Source organism: Episyrphus balteatus, chromosome 4 (assembly GCF_945859705.1).
Source record: "Episyrphus balteatus chromosome 4, idEpiBalt1.1, whole genome shotgun sequence".
NCBI classification, from domain to species: Eukaryota; Metazoa; Arthropoda; class Insecta; order Diptera; family Syrphidae; genus Episyrphus; species Episyrphus balteatus.
The window spans coordinates 36,747,684-36,761,574 of NC_079137.1; the positions used below are offsets into that span (position 1 = coordinate 36,747,684).

General features: G+C 31.0%; 4 protein-coding genes and 2 long non-coding RNA genes across 8 annotated transcripts in view; 2 read left to right on the forward strand and 4 right to left on the reverse strand.

Annotated features, from left to right (window-relative positions):
* Window positions 1–3,045: 3,045 nt before the first annotated feature.
* The window catches only part of LOC129920010 (sterol regulatory element-binding protein cleavage-activating protein), a 35,957-nt gene continuing 25,111 nt past the window's right edge, over window positions 3,046–13,891 (forward strand). The window contains exon 1 of the mRNA XM_056001163.1: window positions 3,046–3,150. The gene's annotated coding sequence lies outside the window, so the exon portion shown is untranslated. The remainder of the gene's footprint in view (window positions 3,151–13,891) is intronic.
* Window positions 4,531–5,332, reverse strand: LOC129920013 (phosphopantothenoylcysteine decarboxylase). Its single transcript, XM_056001167.1, has 3 exons — window positions 5,200–5,332; window positions 4,933–5,136; window positions 4,531–4,861 (listed from the first exon to the last, which is right to left on the reverse strand). Exons 1-3 carry the CDS (start codon window positions 5,293–5,295, stop codon window positions 4,610–4,612), a joined length of 552 nt encoding a protein of 183 aa, XP_055857142.1. The 5' UTR covers window positions 5,296–5,332; the 3' UTR covers window positions 4,531–4,609.
* LOC129920017 (cytochrome c oxidase assembly protein COX19) lies at window positions 5,346–5,740 on the reverse strand. Its single transcript, XM_056001172.1, has one exon. It carries the CDS (start codon window positions 5,610–5,612, stop codon window positions 5,346–5,348), a length of 267 nt encoding a protein of 88 aa, XP_055857147.1. The 5' UTR covers window positions 5,613–5,740.
* On the forward strand, window positions 6,216–7,844 carry LOC129920015 (cytoplasmic dynein 1 intermediate chain-like). Its single transcript, XM_056001169.1, has 5 exons — window positions 6,216–6,563; window positions 6,619–6,910; window positions 6,967–7,324; window positions 7,383–7,543; window positions 7,605–7,844. Exons 3-5 carry the CDS (start codon window positions 7,156–7,158, stop codon window positions 7,704–7,706), a joined length of 432 nt encoding a protein of 143 aa, XP_055857144.1. The 5' UTR covers window positions 6,216–6,563; window positions 6,619–6,910; window positions 6,967–7,155; the 3' UTR covers window positions 7,707–7,844.
* Window positions 8,092–9,453, reverse strand: LOC129920019 (uncharacterized). The gene is made up of 4 exons (XR_008773164.1): window positions 9,290–9,453; window positions 9,139–9,209; window positions 8,533–9,087; window positions 8,092–8,448 (listed from the first exon to the last, which is right to left on the reverse strand). It is a non-coding gene; the product is annotated as an uncharacterized LOC129920019 (long non-coding RNA).
* LOC129920018 (uncharacterized) lies at window positions 11,896–13,636 on the reverse strand. 3 transcript variants are annotated; one of them, XR_008773163.1, is made up of 4 exons: window positions 13,461–13,636; window positions 13,344–13,405; window positions 12,274–13,262; window positions 11,896–12,217 (listed from the first exon to the last, which is right to left on the reverse strand). It is a non-coding gene; the product is annotated as an uncharacterized LOC129920018 (long non-coding RNA). The 3 variants fall into 3 exon arrangements; XR_008773162.1 differs by lacking the exon at window positions 13,461–13,636 and having other exon boundaries at window positions 12,274–12,503; window positions 12,842–13,262; window positions 13,344–13,454; XR_008773161.1 differs by lacking the exon at window positions 13,461–13,636 and having other exon boundaries at window positions 13,344–13,454.

Genomic DNA, 13,891 nt, shown 5'->3' on the forward strand with positions numbered 1-13,891 from the left:
CAGCTAAAATTGAATATTTTATAGCAAAAAACTACTAAGGCAGCAAAAAAATTGTAAAAAAAAAATAATATTATGTTTACTATAATTCTTAAGAAAGAAGAAAAGGGCAACATCTCTAATTTGCGCACATACCAACTAGAGGCACACTTTATACACATAAATTTTAAATTCTTATTATAGCAAAAATTATTGCAATTTTTTTTACCATAACAAAAACAAAAAAGAACAGATATATAAATTGATTCTCTAATTTCTTCTTTCGAATCTCTTTCTCTCTATCTCTATTTAAAAAGGTCATTTGTAAATAAGATTCTTTTCCTTCCTCTTAATTTCGTCTATCTATATATTTTAACTTTGCAAAACACACACTTGTAAATAAATTTATTTTTAAACAAAACAAAACAAAAAAACAGCTACAGTAAAATGAACATAAATATTTTTATATATTTAAATAAAATCTATTCTCTTATATGTTCATAAATAATGTGTCTGTATAAGTTAGTTGTTTGTTTTATTTTTTAATAATATGTATTGTAATATCTATAAGTTCGCCACCTTTGAAATCATAAACAAAAAATATTATATATAAAAAAACACATCATCATTCTACATAATATTATGTATTGCATTAAATTTAAGTTTAAATTTATAAGTGTATTCGTTTCATATATTTTTTTTTATGTTTAAGGGAATAATGAGTAAACTGAAATATGATATATTCGGGAAAAAATATAAAAAAAGAAAATTAAAGTGGAAAATATAAATTAAAGTAAACAAAAAAAAAAAAAAAAAAATGAAACTATTTGTAGTGTAGAATATTTTATAAAAATTTTATACATTCACTTTTGTTGTGTTTAGTTTTCTTTGTATTTACTTTTTCTCGTTTTGTTTTTATTTTCTGTTCTATATTTTTTAACTGTTTCTCTCTGTTTTTTGTTTAATATTTTTTTAAGAAAAAGAAAAACCCATATACATATAAAATAAAAACAAAATTATTTTAATTTAATTTGAAAGAAAGAATAAAATTATTGAGGTCGAAATGAATTATGGTTACGATATTTGTGAAAAAAAAGTGAACTTAATTACAAAACTACAAAAATGATAAAAATTCAATATAAACAATATATTCTAATGTGAAAGATTAGACATTAAAATAATAAAAAATCGAAAAATACCTTTAGTCTTTTAATTCAGGAAGTCATAATTAATAATCTTTTTATTTTTAAACATTGCATATTTTTCGGAGGGAAAACATAAAGTTTAAATTTTAAAATATCCTTTGTGATTCCTTTTCAAAAATTCATTCTTTGAATATATTTTTGTGCTATTATTTGATGATTAACTAAAGTGATTTGTTTAATATAGTGGCGTCTTATAAGTGATCGGCTGAAGCTTAACCACCTACAAACCATCTATAAGTTCGTGATCACGATAAGTCAGACCTTATCGAAACGTCGAGCAGTGTCATATTTTTAGATGAAAAAAACTTAACCCTTTCGAACCCACAAGCTATGAAAATCAATATTAAAAAATTTTTGTTTTTCAGTATTATCGTGCCAAAAAAAACATCACAACTAAGAAATATGAATAGCAAAAAGTTATGTTCCAAAATAATAAATAGCAAAACTAATGTGTTATTCTTATGTTACATGTAAGTAACATACACTGCCTATGACCACTAACTGAGAAAATATTTGTTTATAGAACAATAATGTATGCTACTTCTTCTAAGCCAAAACACAAAACACTTTCTGGATTAACATTTTTTATATCTTTTTTTCAAAATTATGACCATGCATATACAGGGTGTCCCACAGTCACCGCCCCAAACGAAAACCATGGATTCCTGAGGTCATTTTAAGTCGAAAAACTTAAGAGGTAATTTTCTCGTTTTTTTCCCGTTTTCGAGTTACCACGGTTTTTATGATTTTTGTTCTCTTTTCCCTTATCTAGCTTTATCTTTGCCAAACTACGTTTGATTTGATAAATTAATTTTTTATTTAAAAATTATTTTTTTTTAATTCACTCAGTTTGTTTATTTTTTTTAATTAATTTCAGTAGCCTTTTTTATGAAATAAAACTTATTTTTTTTTATGAAAATAAACTGGGCTTTAATAAAAAGCACAAAAAATTAATACTCATTAACGTGTTTTTTTGACTTAAATGATATGAAAGTGTAAAAAACAACTTAAAAAACGAAGAAAATTGTGTTTGATGTAAAATTGTGGAGAAACGGTTGTCCGCAGAAAAAAAAGTTTTGAGACAAACTAAAACTGTAATAAATTCTTGATTGGTTGTAAAAAAAATTTTTCAAATCAAACGTAGTTTGGCAAAGATAAAGCCAGATAAGGGAAAAGAGAACAAAAATCATAAAAACCGTGGTAACTCGAAAACGGGACGAAAACGAGAAAATTACCTCTTAAGTTTTTCGACTTAAAATGACCTCAGGAATCCATGGTTTTCGTTTGGGGCGGTGACTGTGGGACACCCTGTATAAAAAAAAATTTGTCCCTTTTTCTATAAAAAAAAAATAAAAGTATGATATTTGACTAACTTTTTGTACTAATCCAGTAACTAGGCATTATTATCTTTCAATTAAGCCGTCGAAACCTAAAAAAATATTTAATGAAATATTTTTTACGAATTTTTAAAGATATGTTACATGAGAGTAACGCTGGTACCGAAAGGGTTAATTATTGTGATAAGTTCGGATTAATACTAAATTAAAAATGTTTAAAACTGCCACTATAGTTTTAAATTAAAAAAAAGTATATTCTGTCGTCAAAAAAAAGGACCATTATCACTAAAGTATTGGTTATGAATTTTGCTTATCTATAAATACAGACAGAAACAACAGCACAGAAATTAAATGAAAAGAAATGAAAGAAAACGGGGAACATCGCTTATCGAGCTCTTTAATTTTGCTATGTTGTTGTTGTTGTTGTTGTTGTTGTTCAATTAACTAGAAAAATTCCAAACTTCAGAGGCAGAGTGGTCAGTGAAAACTCTTTTATTTTTTAGCCCTTCCGGCAATAATGGCGATTGAAGAAGAAGCACAGCAACAAACTGTACGATTCCGGTGGAGGTGGTTGAGGTTCAATTCTACAATGGATTGTAGCGCTCCTTTAAAGTACCGGTCATCATAAGTATGTAAGTAGATTTTATAATTTTTAGGATTTTGTGATGTAAAAATAAAATCATTGTGGAACTACTCATTACTGAAATTTACGAAAAACCAAATTTGAAAATGCGTCTTTTCGTTTACTTTTGAGTATGTTCGCCCACAATTTTATATATTATTGACAAAAAATCAAAAAATTAACATTTTCCTCAAAAAAAATAATGAAAATTCTTTAATAATTTTAAAGTATTTTTGTTTCGCGAATAAAATAATAAAAAAAATTAGTAGACACCGAGTTGTAGAAAAGACTGGGCTAAAGACACAAAGATGTAAATGTACTATGTAAATGACCTTTTCGGCTTTTTGACATAAATCGTAATCTCATATGATTTTTTCTTAATTTTTAAACTAACCATACCTTTTTATGTGACCTTTCTCAAATAATTATCACTAAAAAAAAATTATCTTTGAAGTGGAATTAACGTTTATCTGTCTGTTATAAAACCTACTTTTTTCACCTTCTCGTAACGACTTAACTGATTTGAACGAACATGAAGCTTTTTGTCGGTTGATGTATTAAAATTTTGCAAAATTTCAATATTAAATTATTTTTTTTTAAGAGTTTAAAAATTAAGTTTTTTTTGTCATTCAAGATGTGTTATTAAATAATTCTAAGAATAGTGTGTAATGGGGGGATTCTTTAAATGTGTGTAACACATAGTTTGTTTAATGAATCTGTTTTGCACAGAAAAGATTCCAAAGAAACATGTTTGTGTATTCCGTGAAGGAAAACTATGAGCCAAACTGTTCTACAATCTGTCATTTTGTGTTCCATTAAGTTGTCCAGCACAATTTAGTTCAAATTTTTCTGCTCCTGCTTTTGAGGCAAAGCGAATGAGTTGGAAGAGTCAAGCAGCATCAGATAGGTTTTATCCGAACAAAAATATGATACAAAAATGGAATTTGTTTAGAAACTCATTAATATGAAGAAAAAAAAAATGTGAACAAATATGCTAATGAGTTTTATTATTTTTTTTTTTTAATGAAAAATCATTACAAATTAATTTTTTTAAATTGAAACCTGAAGCTGCACTTTTCTGATTTTTTTTCTGACAGTTTTCACGTATATGGGCTGTTCTAATCCATTCTGTTCTAATGAGGGTATGTTGAGTATGCAGCAGTCCTGTCTTTTTCTTTCATTTCATTAAACAAATGTTAAGGAAAAACTTGCAGACTAGACAATTAGGTACATGAGTTTTTCATTTTTTTTTTTCTCAAGCGCAAAGACCATGTTTGACCCCTGAGAAAACGGTGCTGATGTTTCAACAGTTTTGTAATATCTATATCTTGACCGATATCCAAATATCTCTTGCAAAGTGTGAAAATGTTGAGTACATATACGATACAAATACATTATTTAATTATTTTTTTATTTATTTAATTTTGTTTTATTATACACCTAAACTATCAACATTATGTATAAAATATTTAAGATAACCTATCCAGAATTGTTTTAAAAATTGTATCCACCTCAGCCATAGCACCATTGCCAGTATCACCACACATAAGTGTTTTAGAAACCGTAGGAACCTCGATGTATCCCCAACTTTTTAATTTTGATATTTGCTCTCCTGTTAGAGGATGATCATACATACGAGTGTTCATTGCAGGACAAAATATTAATGGCTTAGAGAAATCCCAAGCTCTTACTGTGCACATGAGTAAGTTGTCACAAATGCCCTGTAATATGACAAAATAAATTTGTATCAAACAAACGAGGTTTGTGATTGTATGAAAATGAATTAACTTACAGTTGAAATTTTTGCTAAGGAGTTTGCATCAAGTGGAGCAATTACCATTAAATCAGCCCATTTTCCCAAATCTATATGAACGACGGGATCGCCACGTTTGTTCCAAGCCAGCCATTCATCTTCGTCTGATAAAATTGAAACTTCCGGAGGAATTTCATTTTCATCAAAGAAATGTTTTGCGTTCTTGGTAACAATAATTTTGATCTGAATAAAAGTGTTAATTCAAATAGGTACCCATTTATTTCTTTATAAAGTCGAATAAAATACCTGGAGTGATTGATCAGATTGTAACAGTTTTTTAATTAATACTGGTAACTTGATTGTGGCTACGCTTCCGGTGCAGCCGATAATAATATTTTTCATTTTGTAGTTTTCTTTTTGAATTCTTATTTTATTTAAATATTTTAAAAATGTTATTGCTTATTGGTTGTTTTTTTGCTATCGTCTTCAAAGCCCAATTTTGACCATTGAGTATTTTCCATCAAATTATTGTCCATACGACAGGATAGGTATTCTTTGGCTTCTAATCGGCACTGGGAATTATTGTCGTCATTCTTTCGAAGGCAAGTCATGTACTTAAAATAGTATCGCTTGCAGAGGTTCTCATGATCCAATGGAAAACTTCCTTTTTCTGGAGGTGTTGGAATAAATTTCTTTTGACTGAAAGTATGCGATGCCATGGATGTTTGATGCAACTTTGGCAATAAAATTTTTTATATAAATTGTTATGAAATACGATGAATTGTGAATTGGAAAATACTGGAGGCTCGTGTGATAAGAATTTTCAGGTTGACAAAAATCATATGTTTACAAAAGTCATATTAAAAGTGCTGCCAACAAATTGAAAATTTCTATCAACATGTTGCTCGAGTTGTGAGTAGTTTTATAAGGGCTGGCCTAAACCGATGCTTCTTTTCTTGTAGCAACAACACAAGGCATGACGGCAAGGGAAGGTATATGCGGTAGCGGTAGGGGTAGTTGAAGGAACGACCACACCGGTATGTATGTATGTAATTTTATTTAGCTTTTCAACTATTTTTTTTACAAATGATATATATATATTTACATTAATTTTTAGTATATGTTATCTGTATTAAGAGAGCTTTTACAACAAATAAATAGATAAATAAATAATTTAACAATTTTTAAATAATAGGGTAAACTTAATAATATATATGAATGAACGAATGAATCTAGTGTTACAATTTGCATTTATTAGGTGTGTTTTTTTGTTTATCTATATAGATTTTGTGCAAAAAAACGACATCGAGATTTTTGGAATCCGTGTTAAAATTTGGCAGCACTGAACATTTACTTTGACAACTGTCTGTCAAAAAGTTTGCTTTTGCTTTTTTATTTAAAAAATTAAAATTTAATAAAACAAAGCTCTAAACAAAATGAGAGAAAAAAAAAAAACAAACAAAAAAAATCGTAGAATTGTTCCTGTTTTACCTATGCTTACTTATGATGCCCAAGGAGATGACGAACAGAGATCGCTGCCACACATCGACAATGGGTTCCATTCCAAACTACCACCAGGAATTCTACCACATGGTTTGCCCACTATGAAGGAAGTTGCATCAGCCATAACACCACTTGAACACAAAAAAGAACCTGAAGAGAAAAATAAAGTAAGTGAATTTTTTCTCTCCTCTCTTTACATTAATTTAACATTTGTGCTTTCAGTTAAGGAACTATCGGAAGAACAAAAACAGATGATCATCTTGTCGGCGGACTTTCAAAGGTTTGTTTTACCCGCTGGACGTGTCTTCGAAAGGGCTCTATCTGAGAATGTCGACATCTACACCGAATACATTGGAGGTGGTGATAGGAGTCAAACGATGAGAGGACACATGCTAGGTTGTCATTGAATCGAGATTTCCACGAAGACCGATGGTCTAAGAATCGATGCGTCACTTCAATGGATTGGCCAACACATTTTCCTGAACTGGTTGTTGTTTCATATCACAATCATGAGGTTTGCATTTGTATTTTTTTCTACGATTCTATCTAAAACCCACTAAATTTTTTAAGGAGAGTCACAATGAACCAGATGGTGTTGTAATGGTCTGGAACACAAAATATAAAAAACAAACACCCGAAGATGTATTCCATTGTCAAAGTGCCGTTATGTCAACATGCTTTGCTAAACCAGCAGAGCACCTCTAAGTGCAACTGCACATACGCATCCAGTGTATTGTTTGCAAATGGTTGGCACACAGAATGCAGACAATGTGTTATCGATCTCATCCGATGGCAAGCTTTGCTCATGGAGATACACTGGAATTGCAGCCACGGCAATCGAACCCAATTGCTATCAGTTGCATGTCCTTTCCATCGAATGAGATTAACAATCTGGTTATGGGTAGTGAAGATGGCAATGTTTATTATGGTAAAAGTTTGTTGTGATTTTTCATTTGCTTATAAATAAATTGTTGTTTCTACTCAAGCTTATCGACATGGAATACGTTCGGGTGTGTCTGAAGTCTATGAGAAACATTTGGGTCCAGTGACGGGAATATCAACTCATCCAAATCAATCTACAACAGATTTTGGTGATTTGTTTCTTACATCGTCCATTGATTGGACAATAAAGTTATGGAGTCTTAAGGTGAAATTTAATATCTACTATAACGACCAATATGTATTACATTTTTTGTATTTACTTGTAGGACACTAAACCATTATATTCATTTGAAGAAAATTCAAATTATGTTATGGTCTCCAATTCATCCCGCCTTGTTCGCTTCTGTCGACGGCAGTGGTCGCCTTGATTTATGGAATACCGAAGTGCCCTCGGCATCGGTGATTGTTTTTTTTTTTGTTTTGTGTATGTATGATAATGAAAATTAGTAAAAGAGTATTTACTGAGTAGGTACCTACTTATGAAAAAAAAAAAAAACATGAAACAAAAATGTTAAATAAATATATAGGTAAATTTTGTCAAAAGCTGAGTAATTCTTTCTTTGAGTATGTTTTTTATTTCTAAAAACTAATACAAAGTTATGTGTTGAATTTTTTATGGAAACATTTTGTAAGTCTGATGTAAAAGTGCAGTTCCGAGATTATGCAGTGAGGCGCGCACAAATTTGTTCATTTAATTTTCATATCGGATTGGAAACTTGTCAGATAAATCTTAATGAGAAAAAGCAAAACGGATTACGTTTTAATTTTGCAATTTGCAATTTAATAATAAAATAACTTATTTCTAAGATACATTTAAAATTTTGATGGCACAAAGGGGGTCTAACGTTAAATAATAATGACAAAGTTATAAAATATAAACAAATATAATACATGGATAAACTTAGTTTAAAAAGTCTGCCGTACTCGAGTTGTTCAGACCCGGATGTCCAGTTGTAGGGTTGGTTAAGTTGGGTTGGGAATCCATGTGTTTTGCCTTAATTCCTCCCTCTGCATAACTGTTTAGGAGGGGAAAGCAATTGCGAAGAAGATTCATGCAGATTTTCTCGGGAGCTCGATGGGGGCTTTAGACCCATTTGTAGAAGACATGTCCTACAGAAACAAAACGACATCAATGCAGGCAGAGTACATAAGGAATATATCGAACCAAAAAAGGAGAATCAATAAAAATATTACCTGCAACCAATTGGGGAGCTAAATGATGCTCTGAAACAATTACCACTTTCAACATGCCATTTGTTTCCACACTTCACTTATCATGCACATGTCGTCCAAGTTTGAACGCAGTGAAGCGATCTCTTATGAAATGGTTTTTCATCAACGGGAGCTGAAGGATTTTTGGGTGTTGAATGAGCTGCATAATGCAATGTTAGGATTGTCTTGCTTGTTGCTGTCTGCTGTTTGGGATGAAAAGTGTTTCCTGGGGGAATATGTGTCGGGAGGTATGTTTGTATTTGCTTTTCTTCGCAGCGCACGCATACATGACGTGTATCATTTTAAAAATGTAAGAGACTGTTTTTGTGGTGGGCATTCTAACGATGCAATTTATTAACAACAAGAGCTTTGTTATCATTTATTCATGTTGATCGTCTAAGAATAGACGTTTTCGCAAACGAGCGCGCATTCCAAGAGCATTTGACATTACATTTTGGCTGTGAGGGTTGAAGGTACCGACACGATTAAGACCCAAGCGCATAGTATACACAGAATTCTTCTTTTGTGAAATAATTCCTAGAAAAAAAGATTAATACGCTAGTTCATTGTAAGAATAAATTGATTTACTTTCCATCTCCTTTTCAGGTTTTTTTCTTTAATTTTGGGGAAGATATCGCACTCTTGCAAACACGTGAATCCTAAAATTATTAAATTAAAAAAAAAACCAAAGTTTATCGTACAATTTTCATCTTTTTCCAAAAAATATGCTTATACTTACATTGATTTGTGTTGTTTGTTATTCCTAATTGAATTCAATTTTAAATATTAAATTTTTTTTTGTCATATATCTGTCAACTGCAGCTGTCGTTTATTGGAATCTGACATTTAATAAGTGTAATGTACCTTGGCAGTACTGTTTTCTATCGAGAGAAAGTAAAATCTGGATAATTAGGTGTGTTTTTTTGTTTATCTATATTGTGACTTGGGAAATAGCTTTCCACGCCATCTACCACTTGTAGCGACAACCCGAAAATGATATAGATTTTTTTTTCGATTTGCAGTTCAATGTAGTTTCCATAAGAAAAAAACAAAAAAGACCTCGAAAGACATTTATTTTACGAATTAATTTTATATGAACGAGTATCAATTTTATGATTGTAAAATGATAATAATATGTGTTTATATCTAAATCAGGTTTAAAATATATCAAAAAGAATAATAATTCCTATTTAATTTGTCTCCAAAAAGAGAAGCAAATCGCAGGAAAACAACAACAAATACTACAAAAAATATAGAAACTATTTTGGTTTAATTTTCTTTCAAGATTGTTGAAAATAAAAAAAAATGCTTATCTACTATTATTTGTGAAAAAGTGAAACAAATAAAAGAATAATTTAATAATTTTTATATTTTTTATAGTATTTTTTGTTGTTTTCAGGCGATTCGCTTGCACTTTTTAAATACAAATTACACAGGTATTATTATACTTTTTGATATATTTTAAACCTGATTTAGATATAAACACATATTATTATCATTTTGCAATCATAAAATTGATACTCGTACATATAAAATTAATTCGTAAAATAAATGTTTTTCGAGGTCTTTTTTATTTTTTTCTTATGGAAATTACATTGAGCGGCAAATCCGAAAATAATCTATATAACTTTCGGGGTTCCGTCGCTATCCACTAGGTGCCGTGATGCCAAGTGTCAATAGATTTTGTGCAAAAAAACGACATCGAGATTTTTTAAATCCGTGCAACAGTTTGGCAGCACTGAACATTGACTTTGACAGCTGTCTGTCAAAAAGTTTGCTTTTGCTGTTTTAATTTTAAAAATTAAAATTTAATAAAACAAAGCTCTGAACAAAAACAAACAAAAAAAATCAAAGAATTGTTCCTGTTTTGTCGATTGTCATGTTCCTCTAGCTGTGTTAGTTTTATACCTTAAACAGTGGTTACCTATGATGCCCAAGATGACGAAGAGAGATCGCTGCCACACATCTTCCATGGTTTCCATTCCAAACTACCACCAGGAATTCTAAAACATGGTTTGCCCACTGTGAAGGAAGTTGCATCAGCCATAACAACACAACTTGAACACAAAAAAGAACATGAAGAGAAGAAAGAGAGTAAGTGAATTTTTTCTCTCCTCTATTTACATCAATTTAACATCGGAAGAACAAAAACAGATGATCATCTTGTCGGAGGACTTTGAAAGGCTTGTTCTACGCGCTGGACGTGTCATCGAAAGGGCTCTATCTAAGAATGTCGATATCTACACAGATTACATTGGAGGTGTTGGTGATTATGAAGAGTCAAACGATGAGAGGACACATGCTAGGTTGTCATTGAATCGAGCTTTCTACGAAGACCGATGGTCTAAGAATCGATGCATCACTTCAATGGATTAGTCACCACATTTTCCTGAACTGGTTGTTGCTTTGTATCACAATTCACAATAATGAGGTTTGCATTTGTATTGTATACTACGATTCTACCTAAAACCCATTACAAAACTTCCATAGGAGAGTCCCAATGAACCAGATGGTGTTGTAATGGTCCGGAACACAAAATATAAAAAAACAAACACCCGAAGATGTATTCCATTGTCAGAGTGCCAACATGCTTTCCTAAATTCAATCAAAATCTTATACTCGGTGGAACGTATTTCGCTCAGATTGTCCTTTGGGATAATCGAGTGCAAAAGCACACCCCCATCCATAGGACACCACTAAGTGCAACTGCACATATACGCATCAAGTGTACTGTTTGCAAATGGTTGGCACACAGAATGCACACAATTTGATATCGATCTCATCCGATGGCAAGCTTTGCTCTTGGAGTTTGGTTAAGGTAGTTGTTGGAGGAGGATCAGGATTAAATAAAAATATTAAACCACCTGATGTAACTAAAAAAACTTCGCCGGCAAGAGTGCTGTTTTGGGGTGTAATATCAAAATCTATAACGCAGTTTTTTTCTCAGATGTGAATTTTTATTAAATTTTTGTTTATTTGATGTTAAGAACAAATACTTTTAACTTTATATGTATGTAAACGATCAGTTAATAAATTGAATGTTGATTTATGTTGAAGTTAAGAAAGATTTTGTTTGTTTGAAGTTGTTATGTATGTTTACTAGCTGTATCGGCGGCAATTTACTGATGTGGAAAAGTTTTCGTCCCGTTGCATGCAATACGATATTATGCTAGTTGGTCAGATACAAGCTCAACATGCCAAATCGACTGGTCCTACACATTTCGGGAACAATTGAGTATATAAACCGTTGCTGTTATTAACCTCATTATATTTTTTGGTACTCTATATTTACTTCTTATTTAATTATTTAAGCAAAAAGAAAATAGCAAAGAAAAACAAAAACAATTTATGCAAGTGTATACATTTTTTATTTTTAAAATTCAAAAGGCTTAAAATGTACCACAGCTATTATTTTTTATTGGAAAAAAATAAAAAAAAAAAAGCTAAATTTATCTAAACAAAACAAAGTTGTGTTATGAAGCCCATGGTGGTGTCACTGGTCATTGCAATAACCTATAGGAAATCCCAATCAATGACAATTGCACTTTTTCTAGTTTTTATTGTGGGAACATTGAAGACACAATTTTCGGTTTAATCAACATCGGAGGGTTAGATTAATGTAGTACAAATAGAATACAGCACCAGCAGTAAGTCGACAATTACAAAACTATGAATTTACATTTTTCGTTAAATAAAGTAAAGTAATTGAATATGTCTTCTTACTCGTTTGTAATATTATTGTTGATGTTTGGTTGTACTAGGTCGTGGTTCTTCGCTATCTTTAACAACTTGATCGTCAATTTTTTCCTCCCAATGAGACTCGCAGTACTTTAAATCCTTCTTTCCCAATTGTGTGCAAGGTGTTGTCCAGTTCTCCATACATATGCAACTCTCGACATGCCTGAACGGGTAACCATTCGTCTTGCAAGGATTTCCGTTGGCACTGGTAGTCCCTTCAAAGAAAAAATTAAATCAAATGGATAAAAACGGTGCTTTCTATTAAACATTATGTCATATTTTAAAAACGAATTTATAGGCAAATGAAGTGTATATTGATACAATATCTTTGCCACAACGCTTTGTCTTTGCATATCTCGATAATGGAGTTAGTTTGGTGAATGTATCACTGGGTAATTTGGCACACTATTTATTTATGAGAGCGATTGCCGTTGATAGATCGACTGCAGCACCAATTAGCAGCTTTGGTAAGAGTTTTTGCGCTTCAATGCAATTTGTAAATTTTTTACCTTCCGCCGTAGGTTATGGGTTTCAATTCATCATCAACACTTACGTTAGGACTAATTTTATTAATTTGGCTATTGGAACAATTCTCCAAGTTTTCTTCCTGAGTCTCTTTTTTTTCGATTTTGAATCGAATAAATTGTTGGATTAAAGTTTCCGATAGGTCTATTGATTGATTTTCAGTTGATGATTGATATACGATTACTTTCAACAATGCTCTTTGGAAGTTCAACTACACTTGCGGCAAGTGAGCAAGCTATAACTTCGGGATTAAGAATTTTCACATCGGAACTGCAACTAAATTGTTCTTGTGCGAAATTGGGTGCCACTTATATGGCGTGGTATGCCTGTGTGACTCTAGCTCTATCCATCCAACAACTAGATAACATTTTGGGAAATCGATTCCTTTGAGCTGTACCTAATGTTATAAAATATTTTCTTTTCGGCGGAAGATATTGCACCCGTGAATCCTAAAATTATTAAATTAAATTAAAAAAACAAAGTTCATGGTACAATTTTCATCTTTTTCCAAAAAATATGCTTGTACTTACATTGATTTGTGTTGTTTGTTTTTCCTAATTGATTTAAATAATATTATTTTTTTGTCGTATATCTGTCAACTACAGCTGTCGTTTAATGGAATATGACATTTAATAAGTGTACTATACCTTGGCAGTACTGTTTTCTATCGAGAGAAAGTAAAATCTGGATAATTATCTGGATTTTTCAAAAATCTATACAGATAAAGTTTTTGTTGTATTTAACACGTAAATTGTTTTGATTTCAAAAATCTCGATGTCGTTTTTTTGCACAAAATCTATATAGATAAACAAAAAAACACACCTATTATCTGGATTTTTCAAAAATCTATACAGATAAAGTTTTTGTTGTAATTAACACGTAAATTGTTTTCATTTCAAAAATCTCGATGTCGTTTTTTTGCACAAAATCTATATAGATAAACAAAAAAACACACCTATTAGCTGTGTTTTTTTGTTTATCTATATAGATTTTGTGCAAAAAAACGACATCGAGATTTTTGAAATCCATGCAAACATTTGGCACCACTGTACATATACTTTGGCAGCTGTCTGTCAAA

Coding starts and splice junctions, on each gene's coding strand:
- LOC129920015 (XM_056001169.1), top strand. CDS start 7,156: ATGCAGACAATGTGTTATCGATCTCATCCGATGGCAAGCTTTGCTCAT. Junction 7,325..7,382: donor AGATGGCAATGTTTATTATG/GTAAAAGTTTGT, acceptor TTTCTACTCAAG/CTTATCGACATGGAATACGT. Junction 7,544..7,604: donor TAAAGTTATGGAGTCTTAAG/GTGAAATTTAAT, acceptor ATTTACTTGTAG/GACACTAAACCATTATATTC.
- LOC129920013 (XM_056001167.1), bottom strand. CDS start 5,295: ATGAAAAATATTATTATCGGCTGCACCGGAAGCGTAGCCACAATCAAG. Junction 5,137..5,199: donor AATCTGATCAATCACTCCAG/GTATTTTATTCG, acceptor ACTTTTATTCAG/ATCAAAATTATTGTTACCAA. Junction 4,862..4,932: donor CCTTAGCAAAAATTTCAACT/GTAAGTTAATTC, acceptor GTCATATTACAG/GGCATTTGTGACAACTTACT.
- LOC129920017 (XM_056001172.1), bottom strand. CDS start 5,612: ATGGCATCGCATACTTTCAGTCAAAAGAAATTTATTCCAACACCTCCA.